This window comes from Hyperolius riggenbachi, chromosome 10 (genome assembly GCF_040937935.1).
Source record: "Hyperolius riggenbachi isolate aHypRig1 chromosome 10, aHypRig1.pri, whole genome shotgun sequence".
NCBI classification, from domain to species: domain Eukaryota; kingdom Metazoa; phylum Chordata; class Amphibia; order Anura; family Hyperoliidae; genus Hyperolius; species Hyperolius riggenbachi.
In genome coordinates, this window is record NC_090655.1 from 258666338 (window position 1) to 258682083 (window position 15746).

Consider the following 15746-nt stretch of genomic DNA (forward strand, 5'->3'; position numbering starts at 1 on the left):
TATTTTCATACAAGTCAGAGTTATTTGCATCATACTCACCCTCCTACACCTAAAGCCTTGGCAACACATTGAAAAGCAGTAAATTGTAAAGCTTGCTGAGACAATGGAAGCAATGTGTTACTCCTGTGACAACAGGCCTGTATGTACTTATAGCAAGAGATCTGTGTTATGTTTGTAGAGCAATGTGGTGTCACTTACACATTCTTATTACCATTGTATCCTCCTGTCACCCATATGCCCCTTGTAATGTACCTTTATCTCTCTCTTGTTCCCAATTGTACAAATAAAGATTTTTTGATGTTACACAACACTAAATTATAGGAGCTGCGAGGTGGAGAAATTATCCATTTATGTCATGGAGATCCAAATCCACTAATACTTTTGTAGCTGGATATAAATACACACATATATACTCCTATATATACAGTACAGCCATATCTCTCCTCCCATCCTTTCGTCCAATGAGGAACCACACTGCTGCACAATGCAGCTCCTATTGGACAGGAGATGAGAGGGGGGCGGGGAGACCTCAGAACCTGAAGCTTTCACAGATCAAATTGTAGAACTCAATGATGGTGGCTCTGCAGGGAGGGGAAGACCCCAGACACAACCCCCAGATCTACATAACACTGCATTAGGCCAGAAACCCACTGGGAGCGCTTTGTAAGCGTGAGTGATTTGAAAAAGCTCTTGGTAATGCAATGCTATGGGGGATTTTTATAAAATCACATCACTCAAGTGGGATCACACCCATAGCATTACATTAGCTAGAGCTTTTCAAATCACAAACCGCTCAGAAAAGCTCTCCTAGTGGGTTTCTAGCCTTAAAGAGACTCCGTAACAAAAATTGCATCCTGTTTTTTATCATCCTACAAGTTCCAAAAGCTATTCTAATGTGTTCTGGCTAACTGCAGCACTTTCTACTAACACAGTCTCTGTAATAAATCAACTTATCTCTCTCTTGTCAGACTTGTCAGCCTGTGTCTGGAAGGCTGCCAAGTTCTTCAGTGTTGTGGTTCTGTGATGCATCTCCCCCCTCTATGCACACTGCCTGTGTATTATTTAGATAAGGGCAGCTTCTCTCTTCTCTCTTATCTTTTATAAGCTGGATAAATCCTCCTCTGAGCTGGCTGGGCTTTCACATACTGAGGAATTACATACAGGCACAGCTGTCTGCACTCTGCAGGAAGAAACAGCCTGAAACTTCAGTGCATGAGAGCAGACGGGGAAAGAAACACACAAATGATCTCTTGAGATTCAAAAGGAAGGGTGTATACAGCCTGCTTGTGTATAGATGTATTTTCTATGTGTGGACATACTGTACATCAACCTACTTCCTGTTTTGGTGGCCATTTTGTTTGTTTATAAACAAACTTTTAAAAACTGATTTTAACCACTTTTAATGCGGTGAGGAGCGGCGAAATTGTGACAGAGGGTAATAGGAGATGTCCCCTAACACACTGGTATGTTTACTTTTGTGCGATTTTAACAATACAGATTCTCTTTAAGGAATAACTCAGCCAAGAAACTAGCGTGTGTACAGGAGAGCCCTGACCAGTGGAGGCTCTAGCTTCAGATTTTTGGGGGCACAATGGCTAGATGGAGGGGCACATTGTGGCAAATGACAAGACAAATATATACCCAGCAATAATCTGTCAGGACTCGTTCACACTAGGAGCGTTTGCGGACTTATTTAAGTGTTGGCGATTTTAGAACTTGACCTAAAAGCGCTTGTGCAATGATTTCCTATGACAGTGTTCACATGTGAGCATTTTGATTGCTTTCCGATCGCAAAAGCACCGCCTGTACCATTTTCTGAGCGCTTTGGCTATAATGGAAGGTATAGGGAAATCGCAAAGTGCTTGAAAAAGCGCTTTTTTATAGCAATTTCCCGAGCGCTTTTATGAATAAATACATTGTATTTATTCATTCGTTTCCGACTGTCGCCAGAAAGTGAAAATCTTAATCGCTCAGCAAAAGCGCTTAGAAAACCGCCTACAAAAGCGCTTTTCTAAGCTCAAAGTGCAGGGAAAAGCGCTTTGAAAAAAGCTCAATAAATCTATCAGTGCTTGCGATAGCGCTGGCAATTTATAATGTGAACAAGGATGTATGTACAGCAGATACAGCATACGCCATGCACCATGCGGTCTCATACACTTTTAGCGGGGGAGGGAAGAAAGTTATAATGGCTGCATCTGGCCATCACAACAAAGGAATACATCCGGAGCCCTTTCACCCTCACCATAGCTCACCCAGATTGGACTACATCTTCTCCTCAAAAATATTCACTACTAGAATTAAAGAATCCACTATTATACACTGTTCACTATCAGACCACTCAATTGTTCTTTCTTCATTCACTTCATCATATAATTCTACAAGTATCCCTAGATGGAGAGCCCCACCCTTCATCTTGCAGAACCCTAAAAACGTGCAAAAACTCTCCTCTCTGCTCAAGGAATATTTTGAACATAATAAACCAAACGATACATCAATTAGCAATTGGTGGGATGCCCATAAGGCCTATATTAAGGGCCACTTTATTAGTCTAACAAAAACTATAAAAAAGGATAGACAGGCTAAAAAGAGGCCCTAGAACAAGAATTACAGTCTTTATGGGAAGCATATAACCTCCACATGTCTAAAACCCTATTGAAACGAATCAATGAAGTCAAAGAACAATTGGACACCTTAAACACAGAGGAAGTAGCAAAGTCCTTCAGATGCCTAGGCTACAACAGATATTATCTAGCAGACAGGCATGGGCAAACTTGGCCCTCCAGCTGTTAAGGAACTACATGTCCCACAATGCATTGCAAGAGTCTGACAGCCACAGTCATGACTTATAAAGGCAAATGCATTGTGGGAATTGTAGTTCCGTAACAGCTGGAGGGCCGAGTTTGCCCATGCCTGATATTAGCTAATAAAGCTAACACTAGACTGGCTAGAATTTTAACAGGGAAGAATAGAACTAGTAAATTCAGCCCTCTCAAAATTCCAGGAGGAGGAGTAACACACAACTCGGCCAAGATAACAAGCCTCTTCCGAGAGTTTTACTCTAAACTATAGAATAATAATAAATCGTCTACACAAGATGCAATACGAGGTTTCCTTAAACAAATAAAGCTTCCTCAGCTCTCCAAACAACAATTAGACTCACTTAATGACCCGTTTACTCTCTCAGAGGTTTTGAATGTTATTAAACACCTAAAACCCCTGAAAGCTCCCAGCCCAGATGACCTGAATGGTCAATACTATAAATCTTTCCAATGAATACTAGCCACGCAACTATTACATTATCTAACTTCAATTAGAGAAGGGAAACGGATTTCCCAAATCTCCAATAATGCAACTATAACAGTAATCCCCAAAGAGGGCCGGGATCAGTCGCTTTGTAAGAATTACAGACCAATACCACTTATAAACGTGGATCATAGAATCCTGACAAAGACACTAGCCAACAGAATTAATACTTTTCTACCCCAATTAGTCAAATCTGATCAAGTGGGCTTTGTCAAAGAAGACAGGGACCAGATAATATAAGAGAGATTAATAAGGAATACATCCGGAGCCCAATGCCCTGCAAGGCAGCAATTAATGGGCTAGTAAAAGAGGCGTAACAGTCACCCCTGCAAGGGATGGAGCCATGGGGGGGCATAAAGGGAGAAGCCTGAAAGGAGGGCCTATTTGATGGCAGGAGGGGGAGCAGCGGGAATATATCAGGGGGAGCAGCGGGCACACATCGGTGGGGACTGGTTACCTATACTGGGGGCATGTATAGCTGGCTACCTATGGGGGGCAACTATTCTTGGCTACCTATACTGGGGGCACCTATAGCTGGCTACCTATACTAGGGGCACCTATAGCTGGCTAGATTTAGCTGGCGTAATCTATGCAAAAGAGCTTCTCTGAGCTATTTGACCCACTGGGTGGAATACAGTTGTGTTTTCTGAAGGGCTTAAACAACCAGGAAACAGTGAGAGACCACTTGAGATAAGGTTTTAGGGCCTGAGCTCACTAACGCAGATGTGTTCGCTTCTGTCTGCTTTTCAGCATCCATAACACTGATGTGCTGCTGAAAAGACATAACTGCGTTAGTGGGCTCGGGTCCTTACTGCAGGGAAGTTCAAAGGGTCATTACTTCTGCTTTGTTTTATAGCTTTTGAGCACAGGTGTCAAACTCAAGGCCCGCAGGCCGAATGCGGCCCTCCTTGCCATTTTGTGTGGCCCTTGAGAGCTTCAAATGTGCATCGCAAGCAAAAAAAGAGCAGCAGTACTTCCCATCCAGAAGATGCCACGGTTTCTGTTCAAGTCCAGGTGCAGCAACAACCCACAGGACCCCTCCTTGGATACAATGCCTCCACCCCAGTGGCTGATAAAACACACACACCTTCCCCAGAACCTTCTCCCCACAAAGCAGAGTAGCAGAAGAACAGTGCAGTATTTACCTGCTCCAGCATTGTGTCGTGTCTCTTCTGTTCTTCCTGGCAGCTGCACACTTTATACTTCCATACCTCCAGCTCCCGATCACATGACAAACATTCAGTGCCATAAATATGTGGCACAGAGCGTGTGGCTGTCAGGAAGACTAGAGGAGACCCTAAACAGCACTGGAGCAGGGAAATATTAAACTACTATTTTGTAAAGGATAGATACAAGGGAGAAAGTCACCCTGCGCTGCCTTGGTGTAGGAGACGGTGGTGTAAAGAGTTAAAGTCTTAGATGCTGCTCTTGGTGCTGGGTGGCGCCAGTAAGTCTAAAAAAGCAAAGAGAAAAAAAGAGCGCTCCTCTTTGTGCATTAACTTTGTTTAATTTCAATAAAAGTGCTTACAATTGCACCTGACGAAGGCGTGGTTATATGCCGAAACGCGTCGTGACGTCAGACGGCACCAGCGCAACCAGGCTCCGCCCACCACACCTCGCTCCACGCCGAACATAGCCCCTGCAGCTCTGGCCAAGCGCAGGAGAGGAGGGAGGACTTGCCGGCAGGCCCCTGATGCGCCTTTTATACCGCTACAACACTGTAAGTGCAATTGTAAGCGCTTTTATTGAAATTAAACGAAGTTAATGCACAAAGAGGAGCTCTCTTTTCTCTCTTTGCTATTTTGTAAAGGAGGGGGGTTGCCAGTATACCGGTATGATGTGCATGGTAATCATACCATGCACAATCTCGTTTTACTGGTTTCCACGGGGTGGGGGGCGCATGAACAGCGGCAGGGGTAAATGAATACCCACTTCGCCGGGGGTCGTGTGCGTGTACTACATACTTCTTCCTACTTCCTCCTCTTGCGTTCCATCTCCCTGTAACAGTGACCCTGGAAGATGGAAGGCAAGGACAGGATGAAGAAAGCAATACACGCATGAAGGACCCGGCAAGTGAGTATTTGTTTACCCCCGCCGCTCCGCCCCCCCTCCCTTGCCTATCTTTACTGCAGTCATCTATTCCTGGCTATATATACTGGCTGCACCTATCCCTGTCTACCTATACTGCGGCCACCTATTACTAGCTACACCGATCCCTGGCTACCTATACTGCAGCCACATATTAATGGCTACACCTATCCCTGGTTATCTATACTGCAGCCACCTATTACTGGCTACACCCATCCCTGGCTACCTATACTGCGGTCACCTATTCCTGGCTATATATACTGGCTGCACCTATCCCTGTCTACCTATACTGCGGCCACCTATTACTAGCTACACCTATCCCTGGCTACCTATACTGCAGTGACACCGATCCCTGGCTACCTATACTGCAGTGACACCGATCCCTGGCTACCTATACTGCAGCCACATATTAATGGCTACACCTATCACTGGTTATCTATACTGCGGCCACCTATTACTGGCTACACCCATCCCTGGCTACCTATACTGCAGCCACCTATTACTGGCTACCTATACTGCGGCCACCTACTACTAGCTACACCTATCCCTAGCTACCTATGCTGCGGCCACCTATTCCTGGCTACACCTATCCCTGGCTACCTATACTGCGGCCACCTATTACTGGCTACACCTATCCCTGGCTACCTATACTGCGGCCACTTATTACTTGCTACACCTATCCCTGGATACCTATACTGCAGCCACTTATTACTGGCTACACCTATCTTCTGGCTACCTATACTGCAGCCACTTATTACTGGCTACACCCATCCCTGGCTACCTATACTGCAGCCACCTATTACTGGCTACCTATGCTGCGGCTACCTATTCCTGGCTACACCTATCCCTGGCTACCTATACTGCAGCCACCTATTACTGGCTACACCTATCCCTGGCTACCTATACTGCGGCCACTTATTACTTGCTACACCTATCCCTGGATACCTATACTGCAGCCACTTATTACTGGCTACACCTATCTTCTGGCTACCTATACTGCAGCCACTTATTACTGGCTACACCTATCCCTGGCTGCCTATGCTGCGGCCACCTATTACTGGCTGCACCTATCCCTGGCTACTTATATTGCGGCCACTTATTACTTACTATTGGCAGCCTCCATAGAAGCGCGTTTAGCGTGAAACGGCTGTAAGGCACCAGTATCCGAGCACCCACCGTCCGCAATCCACCTAGCCACGAAACCTTCCCTCCAATGGTATGTTTTTTACCTATTGTGCAACTTTTTATGCTTGCAAGATGTTTTACATTTGATGAAAACGCGAGAATAAATAGCCTAAGAAGCAGTGCCGGTTTCTCTACCTTTTGTCTAACTCTTGAATCTGTCTAAACCTATCCCTGGCTACCTATTCTGCGGCCACCTACTACTGGCTACACCTATCCCTGGCTACCTATCCTGTGGCCACCTACTACTGGCTACACCTATCCCTGGCTACCTATACTGTGGCCACCTACTACTGGCTACACCTATCCCTGGCTACCTATCCTGTGGCCACCCACTACTGGCTACACCTATCCCTGGCTACCTATACTGCGGCCACCTATTACTTGCTACACCTATCTTCTGGCTACCTATACTGCGGCCACCTACTACTGGCTACACCAGGCTAGCTATACTATTATTTGTATAATACCGTGGTATTTTTTTGGACAGTTATCATACCATGGATTTTCAAACCATTGCAACCCTTGTTGCCAGGCCCTCCCGCAGTCGCTATAGTTATGCTACTTAATTTGAGACAATTCAATAAATTGTAAATCTTAATAAACTACTTGGCCCGAGACTTATACTTTGTTTTATATTTTGGCCCTTACATGATTGAGCTTAAGTGTGGATGCTAAGCTGCTACAGTCAGGCTCAGTTCTCATCTGCCACTGGACAATGTACAACGAGCAGGATTGAACAGTGTAATATCCACAATGTGCTGAAAATATCCAATCCACCGCAACACTGACCCATAGCCTGCAGCATGTTACCGCAAGCACTGTGCCTAACGCATGGTGCTTGGGGTAATGGAAGTGTATGGGTGACGCCATAAGTGTAAACGGCAGGAGCTTTGTGCAAAAAGGCGCACATGTGCAGACCAATGTGAATCCCAGTGACGTACTTCCTGCCCAGCAGGAAGTAGGTCACTGAGTGAGGAGGGGGGAGGGCGCTATGCACGGTGGCGCAGGGTCATGCTGGTTTCTGCAGTGTGATGTGGTGTAAGCAGCACATTGCACCACTAAACTCAAGTGTAAAATCAGCCTAAGTCACACCTACTGTGACCAAACTGTGTACAGTAATGTACAGTGACCATTATCAGCTTATTACAGGCTAGTAACACTAAGTCACCCCTACTGTGACCAATCTGTGTACAGTAATGTACAGCGACCATTATCAGCTTATTACAGGCCAGTAACACTAACTCACCCCTACTGTGACCAATCTGTGTACAGTAATGCACAGTGACCATTATCAGCTTATTACAGGCTAGTAACACTAAGTCACCCCCTACTGTGACCAGTCTGTGTACAGTAATGTATAGTGACCATTATCAGCTTATTACAGGCCAGTAACACTAAGTCACCCCTACTGTGACCAATCTGTGTACAGTAATGTACAGTGACCATTATCAGCTTATTACAGGCCGGTAACACTAAGTCACCCCTACTGTGACCAATCTATGTACAGTAATGTACAGTGACCATTATCAGCTTATTACAGGCCAGTAACACTAAGTCACTCCCTACTGTGACCAATCTGTGTACAGTAATGTCCAGCAACCATTATCAGCTTATTACAGGCTAGTAACAATAAGTCACCCCTACTGTGACCAATCTATGTACAGTAATGTACAGTGACCATTATCTTATTACAGGCTAGTAACACTAAGTCACCCCTACTGTGACCAATCTGTGTAAAAGTAATGTACAGTGACCATTATCAGCTTATTTCAGGCCAGTAAAACTAATCACCCCCTACTATGACCAATCTGTGTACAGTAATGTAAAGTGACCATTATCAGCTTATTACAGGCTGGTAACACGAACTCACCCCTACTGTGACCAATCTGTGTACAGTAATGCACAGTGACCATTATCAGCTTATTACAGGCCAGTAACACTAACTCACCCCTACTGTGACCAATCTGTGTACTGTAATATACAGTGACCATTATCAGCTTATTACAGGCCAGTAACACTAAGTCACCACTACTGTGACCAATCTGTGTACAGTAATGTACAGTGACCATTATCAGCTTATTACAGGCCAGTAACACTAAGTCACTCCCCACTGTGACCAATCTATGTACAGTAATGTACAGTGACCATTATTTTATTACAGGCTGGTAACACTAAATCACCCCCTACTGTGACCAATCTGTGTACAGTAATGTACAGCGACCATTATCAGCTTATTACAGGCCAGTAACACTAATCCACCCCTACTGTGACCAATCTGTGTACAGTAATGCACAGTGACCATTATCAGCTTATTACCGTTTAGTAACACTAAGTCACCCCCTACTGTGACCAGTCTGTGTACAGTAATGAATAGTGACCATTATCAGCTTATTACAGGCCAGTAACACTGTCACCCCTACTGTGACCAATCTGTGTACAGTAATGCACAGTGACCATTATCAGCTAATTACAGGCCAGTAACACTAAGTCACTCCCTACTCTGACCAATCTGTGTGCAGTAATGTAAAGTGACCATTATCAGATTATTACAGGCCAGTAACACTAAGTCGCCCTCTTCTGTGACCAATCTGTGTACGGTAATGTACAGTGACCATTATCAGCTTATTACAGGCCGGTAACACTAAGTCACTCCCCACTGTGACCAATCTATGTACAGTAATGTACAGTGACCATTATCTTATTACAGGCTGGTAACACTAAGTCACTCCCTACTGTGACCAATCTGTGTACAGTAATGTAAAGTGACCATTATCAGCTTATTACAGGCCAGTAACACTAAGTCGCCCTCTTCTGTGACCAATCTGTGTACAGTAATGTACAGCGACCATTATCAGCTTATTACAGGCTAGTAACACTAAGTTTACTGTGACCAATCTGTGTACAGTAATGTACAGTGACTATTATCAGCTATTACAGGCCAGTAACACTAAGTCACCCCTACTGTGAACAATCTGTGCACAGTAATGTATAGTGACCATTATCAGCTTATTACAGGCCAGTAACACGAAGTCACTCCCCACTGTGACCAATCTATGTACAGTAATGTACAGTGACCATTATCTTATTACAGGCCAGTAACACTATGTCACCCCCTACTGTGACCAATCTGTGTACAGTAATGTACAGTGACCATTATCAGCTTATTACAGGCCAGTAACACTAACTCAATGTTACTGTGACCAATCTGTGTACAGTAATGTGCAGTGACAATTATCAGCTTATTACAGGCCAGTAACACTAAGTCACCCCTACTGTGACCAGTCTGTGTACAGTAATGTACAGGGACCATTATCAGCTTATTACAGGCCAGTAACACTAAGTCACCCCTACTGTGACCAATCTGTAAACAGTAATGTACAGTGACTATTATCAGCTTATTACAGGCCGGTAACACTAAGTCACCCCTACTGTGACCAATCTGTGTACAGTAATGTACAGTGACCATTATCAGCATATTACAGGCCAGTAACACTAAGTCCCCCCTACTGTGACCAATCTGTAAACAGTAATGTACAGTGACTATTATCAGCTTATTACAGGCCGGTAAAACTAAGTCACCCATACTGTGACCAATCTGAGTACAGTAATGTACAGTGACCATTATCAGCTTATTACTGTGACCAATCTGTGTACAGTAATGTGCAGTGACCAGTATCAGCTTATTACAGGTCAGTAACACTAAGTCAACCCTACTGTGACCAATCTGTGTACAGTAATGTACAGTGACTATTATCAGCTTATTACAGGCCAGTAACACTAACATTTGTTTGAATAGGGGGAATTTTTAGCTACATTTAACTGCAGTCCTCCTCCCCAAAGATCCCTCAAATACTTACAGTCTCCAATACCCTACTTATTGGCTTCATCTTATCTTTACTGTTCCTAATTTGAATCTCTAACGTTTATCACTCACCTGTGCTCATACCTGTAATAATGTCTTCCTCCTTAGATGCTCTCATCATGTCACCCTCCTCCATAGACTGCTGATCACTCCTCACATACGTCTCTTCTTCCTCTTTAATTGTCCTCATCATGTCACCCTCCTCCATAGACTGCTGATCACTCCTCACATACGTCTCTTCTTCCTCTTTAATTGTCCTCATCATGTCACCCTCCTCCACAGACCGCTGATCACTCCTCACATACGACTCTTCTTCTTCCTCTTTACTTGTCCTCATGTCACCCTCCTCCATAGACTGCTGATCACTCTTCACATACATCTCTTCTTCTTCCTCTTTAATTGTCCTCATCATGTCACCCTCCTCCATAGACTGCTGATCACACCTCACATACATCTCTTCTTCTTCCTCTTTAATTGTCCTCATCATGTCACCCTCCTCCATAGACTGCTGATCACTCCTCGCATATGTCTCCTCCTCTTCCTTTTTAATTGTCCTCATCATGTCACTCTTATCCGCAAACTGCTGATCACTCCCCACACACGTTTCTTCTTCTTCCTCTTTAACCACAGCATTTACATGTATCAGTTCTCCATTCTAAGTGCACACAACAAAATATAATTTAAATTAAGTACTCAGATAACAGCATACACAGAAGGAAAGTATGTGTCATGGTTTGGTGTCTCTGGGGATGCAGAGTCCCACCTACCTGATAATGGTGGGGGGTGGTGCGATCCTGTGGACAATCCCAGGAATAAAGAGGACCTGTACATCTCTCTGACGTGTTTCTGTTACTGGATCCAGCTGAAGGAAACACACACACACACACTGACTGAATACATTGTGTCTATGTAATAGAGACTAGCACAAACCTGTGTTGGGGTTCTCTACTGTAGCTTCACATGAAAGACATTGGGTACATCACAATCCTAGGACACCCAGGTGGGGAAAGATGACACACACATCACTAGGATTGTGATGTACGCAAGGTCTTTTATTTGAAGTTACAATGAAGAAGCCTTGTGCGGGGTAGACGCGATGTGTGTTTTCGATTGATTTCCTGTTCAAACGATTTTCGATTCATTTTTCCGCTCGATTTCCTGCTGAATTCTCTTATCTTTTCTTATCAATTTCCATTCACCTCTATGAGAAATCAAGCGGTAAAATGACCAAACGTAATATTAGACATGCCGGAGATACAAAAATTGAATGCATCTTGATGTGTTTATCAGATGGTGGGGAGATCTGGGGGCACCCTCCTTTCTGCTATCAATTTAACAAAGTCTCCTCTTACCCGGTGATGTGAGGGGCAGTTGATTCTCCACCATGGTGTCCTTGTAGAGGTCCTTGTGTCCTTCTATATACTGCCACTCCTGCATGGAAAAATAGACAGTAACATCCTGACACCTTATAGAAATCTGAAACACACAATGATACAGTCACCACCCAGACACACCCCTTGCTGTTAATGGATAATTTCCCATAATTCCCAGCACTGCTCACCTCTCCTGTCAGCAGCTGAATCATCTTCCTGGTGACTTCCAGAATCTTCTGCTTGTTGTGTCCCTCAGATATTAGAGAGTGAGGTGGGGGCACAGTGATGGTCACATGATCACCAGACTTCACTGGAAGAAAACTCTGTGTAGAAAGACCAACAATAATGTCACATGATCTCCTAATGGAGATATGAGTGATGTGACCTCCCAGAATCCTTCTCACCTCACCAGTCAGCAGATAGATGATCTCCAGGGTGAGATTGAATATCCTCTCGGTCATGTGATTCTGGTCCTCATCCATCCTCAGTGATGTGGTCATGTGATCTGTACAGGATGCTGCTGCCTAATGATAGATAATAAGGGGAGGATAATGTAGGCTGTACAGTTGTCAGTGGTGAAAGCACTGATACAGGATCCTCTCCCCCCAGCACTCCCCATTGTTGTCACTTGTGGATGGTAGATCCATGCAGAGTATTGCAGGAAAGCATAAAAAGCTGGTTTATAGCTACCTGTGCACTATACTCACAGCATTCTGCAGTCCTGACCTCACTCTGCCTCCTCTCCAGCTAACCTCCTTTCCTCACATCCTGTGATGTTACAGCAGTGCTTGTAGTAGTTAAGGATGGTCAATAAAATTCAATTCATACAGGATTATGCAAATTTTTTGTGCAAATTTGAAAATGGGCCAATCCAATCATTCCAAGGTGGAATGAGTCAGTTTTAAAGCTGTATAATTTTGCATGCACAATTTGTATAAGCCTATGTGCACTAAACTGTGTGGCTATACTGGGAAAGATATGGCAAGACTGGGGAGGGACATTACATACTGGAGGATAATGGTAATGCTGGGGACACAGGGGGGACATATTGGGAAAGAATATTGGGAAAGAAATGACACTATGGCTATACTGGATGGACATGTTGCTTCTGTGATGTGACTGAATAATTACTCGGAAAGTGAGATGCCAGCACTAGAGGGACATTGCTATATTCCATATACATCGTATCGTCTCTGTGATGTGAGTTATAACTAGAAAGGTGAGATGCCTGCACTGGAGGGACATGGCTATATTCCATATACATCTTCTCTTGTCTCTGTGATGTGACTTATTACTAGGAAGGTGAGATGCCGGCACTGGAGGGACATGGCTATATTCCATATACATCTTCTCTTGTCTCTGTGATGTGAGTTATTACTAGGAAGGTGAGATGCCAGCACTGGAGGGACATGGCTATATTCCATATACATCTTTTCTTGTCTCTGTGATGTGACTGAATGATTACTAGGAAGGTGAGATGCCGGCACTGGAGGGACATGGCTATATTCCATATACATCTTCTCTTGTCTCTGTGATGTGACTTATTACTAGGAAGGTGAGATGCCGGCACTGGAGAGACATGGCTACATTCCATATACATCTTCTCTTGTCTCTGTGATGTGACTGAATTATTACTAGGAAGGTGAGATGCCAGCACTGGAGGGACATGGCTATATTCCATATACATCTTCTCTTGTCTCTGTGATGTAACTCAATTATTACTAGGAAGGTGAGATGCCAGCACTGGAAGGACATGGCTATATTCCATATACATCTTCTCTTGTCTCTGTGATATGAATTATTACTAGGAAGGTGGGATGCCAGCACTGGAGGGACATGGCTATATTCCATATACATCTTCTCTTGTATCTGTGATGTGACTGAATTATTACTAGGAAGGTGAGATGCCAGCACTGGAGGGACATGGCTATATTCCATATACATCTTCTCTTGTCTCTGTGCTGTGACTGAATTATTACTAGGAAGGTGAGATGCCAGCACTGGAGGGACATGGCTATATTCCATATACATCTTCTCTTGTCTCTGTGATTATAACCAGGAAGGTGAAATGCCAGCCATAAACTATGGCACATGTAGGGGGGCCACTAGAAAACTAGTAAACAAGTCACAGCAGTTATATAAAAGCATCTTATATGGCAATTACTGCAAGGAGGGTGATAAGGGTAGTGACAGGAGTACTATGACCTCCTCAGTAACTATGTATGTCCACCTCTGCTCAGTATATATATATATATATATATATATATATATATATATATATATATATATATATATATATAAATATATATATACACACACACATACGAATCCCCCCACTTCTTGCCCATACCCGTGTCTGTACTAATCTCTCCACTGCTCGCCCCTACCCATGTCCAGAGCAGGATCATCCACCAGACAAACTAGGCAGGTGGCTGTGGCCTAGTGGATTTATGGAGCTCACCAAACTGCACGGGGCCCCATAACTACTACCTTACCAAGAGCCCCATTACATCTCAAAGGAAACCAGAGATAGTTTCCTAGCTCTTATTTCTACTTACTTGGGGCTTCCTCCAGCTCCATGAGCACCGGGGCCTCCCTCGCCGTCCTCCTCAGCACATTCATTCTGACGCTATAACTCCCGGTAATCCGAACAGTTGCGGCCTTCTGCGCATGTGAGGCTCGGCTGCACGCGCACTACTCGCTGCGCTCCCGTACCCTGGAGCGTTCTGTGCTCTGGTGCAGAACATTTCAGGAGATGGGAGCGTTGCCAAGCAGCCCATGCACAGAAGGCCTTGACTCGCAACTGACCGGATTACCGGGTGTTGTAGCGCCAGAACGGAGGGGTGGAAGAGGACTGCGAGGAAAGCCACGGTGCTTAGCAAACCCCAGGTAAGTATAAATTAATGATAGTGTAGCATCTCTGATTCACTTTAATTAAGGACCAGGGGATTTTCTTCTGATCGGTGCTGCGTGGACTCTCCAGCCCGCAGCACCGATCAGGAAATAGCCAGGGCGATCAGACTTTCCCCCTTTTTTCCCCACTAGGGGGATGTCCTCCTGGGGGGGTCTGATCGCCACCGGCTTGCTGCGCTTTGCGGAGGGGCTCTTCAAAGCCCCCCTCCGCATCGTTTTCGGCGCTCTCTCCCTCCCCCTGTGAGCAGCGCAGGACGGATATCCGTCCTGCGCATTGTAGGATAGGCTTCAGCCTATCAAATGACGGCGAACCCCAGCCAATCAGAGGCCGGGGATCGCCGATCTGCTCTACGGCGCTGCTGTGCAGCAGCGCCGTATGATGTAAACAGCAGGGATTTCTTCCCCGCGTGTTTACATTTTGCAGGCGAGCCGCGATCGGCGGCTCTCCGGCTGTTCACGGAGACACCTTCTGTGAACTGACATGGAAAGGCCGCTCGATAGAGCGGCCGTTTCCATGGTAACCCACTTAAGACCTGCTGACGCCTATGGGCGTTAGCTGGTCCTTAAGTGGTTAATTCCCGGGCCACCCCCCTCCATTTATTCTGCAACCTGTGCAATGTGCGACAGGCATAGATTTACTAATATATAACAAGAATCAAACAATTACCTTGTCCAACATCATCTTATCTCCTCCACTTCGTGCAACTTCTCATCCTCCAGTGTTTCACCGCTTCCTGTCTTTTGGCTTGTTTACTTCCTATCTGTGCGTTCCACCTGCGAGCAGTGACGTTGCCATCTTGTGGTGAATAGACTAACTGCAGCTTCTGTTTAGGGAATCGCCTACACATCATCCTTATCCACAGTTGCTTCCCATTCCATAATCATAATTAAAATAATTGATTTCATTACTTGTCCATAGGCATTTGCGGAAGATGTAGATGTGCCATGTGACCAAGTTGGACTCCTTACTTAAATTAACCGAAAACCACACTGCCTATACCCAGAAATATTGGATACTCCTC

General features: G+C 44.8%; 2 protein-coding genes across 2 annotated transcripts in view; one reads left to right on the forward strand and one right to left on the reverse strand.

Moving 5' to 3' along the window:
* LOC137537128 (zinc finger protein 850-like) overlaps positions 1–15746 on the forward strand; it is a 96540-nt gene that overhangs the window by 40782 nt on the left and 40012 nt on the right. The window lies entirely within an intron of this gene.
* LOC137535354 (oocyte zinc finger protein XlCOF29-like) lies at positions 11050–15431 on the reverse strand. The gene is made up of 5 exons (XM_068257183.1): positions 15392–15431; positions 12216–12335; positions 12000–12134; positions 11791–11869; positions 11050–11300 (listed from the first exon to the last, which is right to left on the reverse strand). Exons 1-5 carry the CDS (start codon positions 15404–15406, stop codon positions 11119–11121), a joined length of 531 nt encoding a protein of 176 aa, XP_068113284.1. The 5' UTR covers positions 15407–15431; the 3' UTR covers positions 11050–11118.